The sequence below is a fragment of the Colias croceus genome, chromosome 21 (genome assembly GCF_905220415.1).
Source record: "Colias croceus chromosome 21, ilColCroc2.1".
Lineage (NCBI taxonomy): Eukaryota > Metazoa > Arthropoda > Insecta > Lepidoptera > Pieridae > Colias > Colias croceus.
In genome coordinates, this window is record NC_059557.1 from 4,349,468 (window position 1) to 4,353,122 (window position 3,655).

A 3,655-nucleotide genomic window follows, 5' to 3' on the forward strand; every position below is an offset into this window, starting at 1 on the left:
ATCTTCTTAGGCACTAAGTGTACCGGAGCACTCCAAGGCGAGTGAGACTCCTGAATAACGTTATCATTTAATAATTTATCTACTTGATTCTGAATTTCCTGATTTTGGGCAAACGGGTGTCGATACGGACGAATATAAATCGGATTTTCATTGATCGTGCGTATATCATGTTTCACTTGGTTAGTAAATGAAAGAGGGATCTTGTCGCAATAGAATATATCACGATATTCATAACAGAGTTTACTAATAAGTTCGCGTTCTTCTTTATTGGTGTGTTCTAGCCGTAATTTCGATAGATTCTCTTTTAAAGCATCGTCTATTTCGCAGTTGTTTACATCACACGTGTTAACTATACATTCATCTTCGTGCAACGTAACTTGAAACGGCTCGGTAATAGAAATTTTAAAACTTTCATCGGAATAATTTTGAATAACAGTATGTGCAAAAAAGTTTTCACATTTAACTATCGCTGCTGGCATACGAACGCTTTCACGAAAAGTCTGAAAATCTAATATAGCGTCACCGTTTTGTAGGTTAGTTGGAATTGATACTCTAGTTTCTGATCGAGGTTCTAAGGTGATTTCTAACGGAGGATTATATATAATCGGTATTTTGGCGTTACATGTTTCTAAAATTTGGTGTTTCATATTAATATTTGCATCTAGTTTCTTAAGTAAATCAGATCCGATTAATCCATCGTACCTACTGTCTACATTGTATACATAAAATTTGTGGGGAAGTGTGCTTCTAAAAGTTTTTAATAACGGAATTACTATAACTTCATCATGAGTGCTTTGCGCATGGGTACTAACAACTGTGAATTGTTCATACTGTTTATGATCTCTAAAATATTCTTCCGCTTTGGCTGGACTTATAAAAGAACGGCTGCTTCCTGTATCTATGAGAAACTTTGCTTTTATTTCGGGAACTATAATATGTGGTAATTTTAAGATGCTGTCACAATAATTTAAATTAATTATTTCACCGTCTCGTCGGAGGCCGGTAACGGAAAATTTTCGTTGTTGTCATTAAAATTACTTTCAGTTACTTCCGGATCGGTATATTCGTATAACTCGTTCGCGGCTTCTTCGTTATAATCTAAGGTTGAGTTATCGTAATTTTCATAATTTGGCTCATCGCAGTAGTACAGATTATGAGTTACGTTTTGCCTCATAGGTGCCGTACGCATTGATACATCGCTATTTAAGCCGGGGTTCGGTGCCTGGGCATGTTGTATGCCAAATTTAAAACGAGGTTGGGCTGTTTGTTGATTTGGGATTCCAAATTTATAACCGGAATTTTGAAAAGGTCGCAATTGGTGGTTATTATTAGATTGTGTGCCAAATTTATAGCCTTGGGCTTGTGGTGTTTGCCTTAACTGTTGAATAAAATTTGGTCGAGGTGGTTGCATTAAATTTGGTCGAGGTTGTTGAGCGAAATTCGGTCTATAACCAATTGGCTGTTGAGGACTGCCGTATTTAAAGTTTTGATTTAAAGGCATCGTACTGAAATTAGGTTTTAATGGATTTTGGAAAGTGTTTTGAGTTATAGGTTTTGGCTTACTAATCTTTGCGTTATATTGTTGTATAAAATTTACTTCTTCTGTAACTACGCTAAGTGCATTTTCTAAGTTTGTACAACCCCTTAATCTAACAATCCGGATCATGTCCTCCGGGAGGTTGTACAGAAAAACATTTAACGCAGTATTATTGTATATGATCATCTTCGCGGCTTTAACTCCTTCGTCCGTGAGGCGGTTTACTTTTGAAAATAGGGAGCTTTTAACATTTTGTATTCTGTGGCAAAACTGTATGTAACTTTCACCTTGTTTTATTTTTAACCCTTCTAATTCTAGTGCGATACATTCTTCCGATCGCGGGTCTCCGAAATGTTGGGTAAGTATTTCCTTTAATTCAGTCCATGAAGTTATATTTTGGTAATCACTAAGCAGTGAAGCTGCCTTACCGATAAGCCTACTCGTTATGGCATGATATACATATAAGTTTTGTGCGTTATTGTTCGCATCTTGGAATGATCTTATAATGTATTCGCTTTTATTGATAAATAGGTTTAACAGTTTTTCATCTCCATCAAATTTGGGGATGATACATAGTATTTCTCTTGGTATGAGTTTAATCTCTTCCATTTTGGTTCTTTTAGTTAGTTTTAGCGATTAAAACTCTAAATATAATAAAGATAACACTATTTTTTACTAATAACTAACACTTAAAATTAAACACTAAAAATTACGACTTATCACGATAATTGTAACGAACAAAATCAAATAATCGTAATGATTAGGCCGACTATTTTGGGTCGGGGATTTCGTGAAAACAGGGAATGTGAAAAACAGGAGTGAAGAGGTTTACTCACAGACTGCTCGCTCCCATGTCCTTCACTTATGATCCTGGATGCTCGTCCTTGAGGTCACAGTACGCGTTTCACTTCAGCGATTGAGTTTTACGCGTACGCGTCGCGGGAGAGTTATTTATTTGGTTCGAGGATACTCGTACAAGCACCGCACTATCACAGATCCTTTCGGCTATAGTGTTAGCTCGGCAGCAGGATATTATCGAGTATCCTACCGGCTGCGCCACTCAAATTTCGACGGACCGAAGGACGTTTTTTAAAAAGACAAGATTTAATTTAAACGTCTTTAATATGTGCTCTCTACATCCAGAATGAAAACTTAAACTATAAACTTATCGTTAAACAAAAATGCAACGCTGCAATCTATGTTCTAAGAAATACAAAATGCATTAAGGCGATGCAGGGTGGCCGTAGTTATGCTGCGTTAACAAATACGATATCACATGCATGTACTGCGGGTTGCCCCGACATAACTACGTACACGACAAATTCTTTGTTTGTCACTGTCGCTTATTAAAATATGAGAAAATAATCTTCTTACACTAAGGGCCGATTTTTCAATGCCCAGATAAACAGTCTAATAACTACCCCTCGAATAGATTTATTTAATTGCTTATCTAACTCATAACGGCTCGCCTATTTTTCAATCGTGATTTATTTGATGAATAACTATCTGACCAAATATTTCCATATTGGCAGCTCTGCTCTTGGAGTGGCGAAACAAACATATTAAATTAGTCAGGTTAGAGCGGGATAGAGTCAACTTGCAATATGTCAACAACCGTCATTATGACTCACGTCAGGAGTGCATTTTAAGTTTATCTTGTGTTCTATGATTGTTGATTATTGTTTTGATTCGAGTAAAGAGTTTTGATTAAATTTGTGTTAAAATTTATATATTTTACGATGCAAACGACATAAAGGCAGCGTCCGGCAAATTTTCAATGGCATGATCATCAGTAGGTACTATCAAAACATCAATTTCAATATGATTTTAATTGATAATTATTTTATAGAAAGAGGCTTTATTGTAAAAATTCTACGCTCTATGTTATTACATACGAAAATATCCCAAATTTGACGCGTCAGTTGTCAACTCAAACGTCTAATCGTCGAATAGCACACTATCTGGCCGTTGGAGCAGCAGATAGATTTATTCCTCAAATAACGTAGTTATTCGATAGATAAGTCCTATTCGTCTATTGAAAAATTGAATATTTTGTTAACTGAAGAATAAAGTCTATCTAGCTGTTTATCTGGGCATTGAAAAATCGGCCCTAAGAAA

At 35.8% G+C, this 3,655-nt stretch overlaps 1 protein-coding gene across 1 annotated transcript; it reads right to left on the reverse strand.

The window, feature by feature from the left end:
* Nucleotides 1-696: 696 nt before the first annotated feature.
* On the reverse strand, nucleotides 697-2,838 carry LOC123701475. Its single transcript, XM_045648969.1, has one exon. It carries the CDS (start codon nucleotides 2,144-2,146, stop codon nucleotides 977-979), a length of 1,170 nt encoding a protein of 389 aa, XP_045504925.1. The 5' UTR covers nucleotides 2,147-2,838; the 3' UTR covers nucleotides 697-976.
* Between the last annotated feature and the right edge of the window lie 817 nt (nucleotides 2,839-3,655).

Coding starts and splice junctions, on each gene's coding strand:
- LOC123701475 (XM_045648969.1), bottom strand. CDS start 2,146: ATGGAAGAGATTAAACTCATACCAAGAGAAATACTATGTATCATCCCC.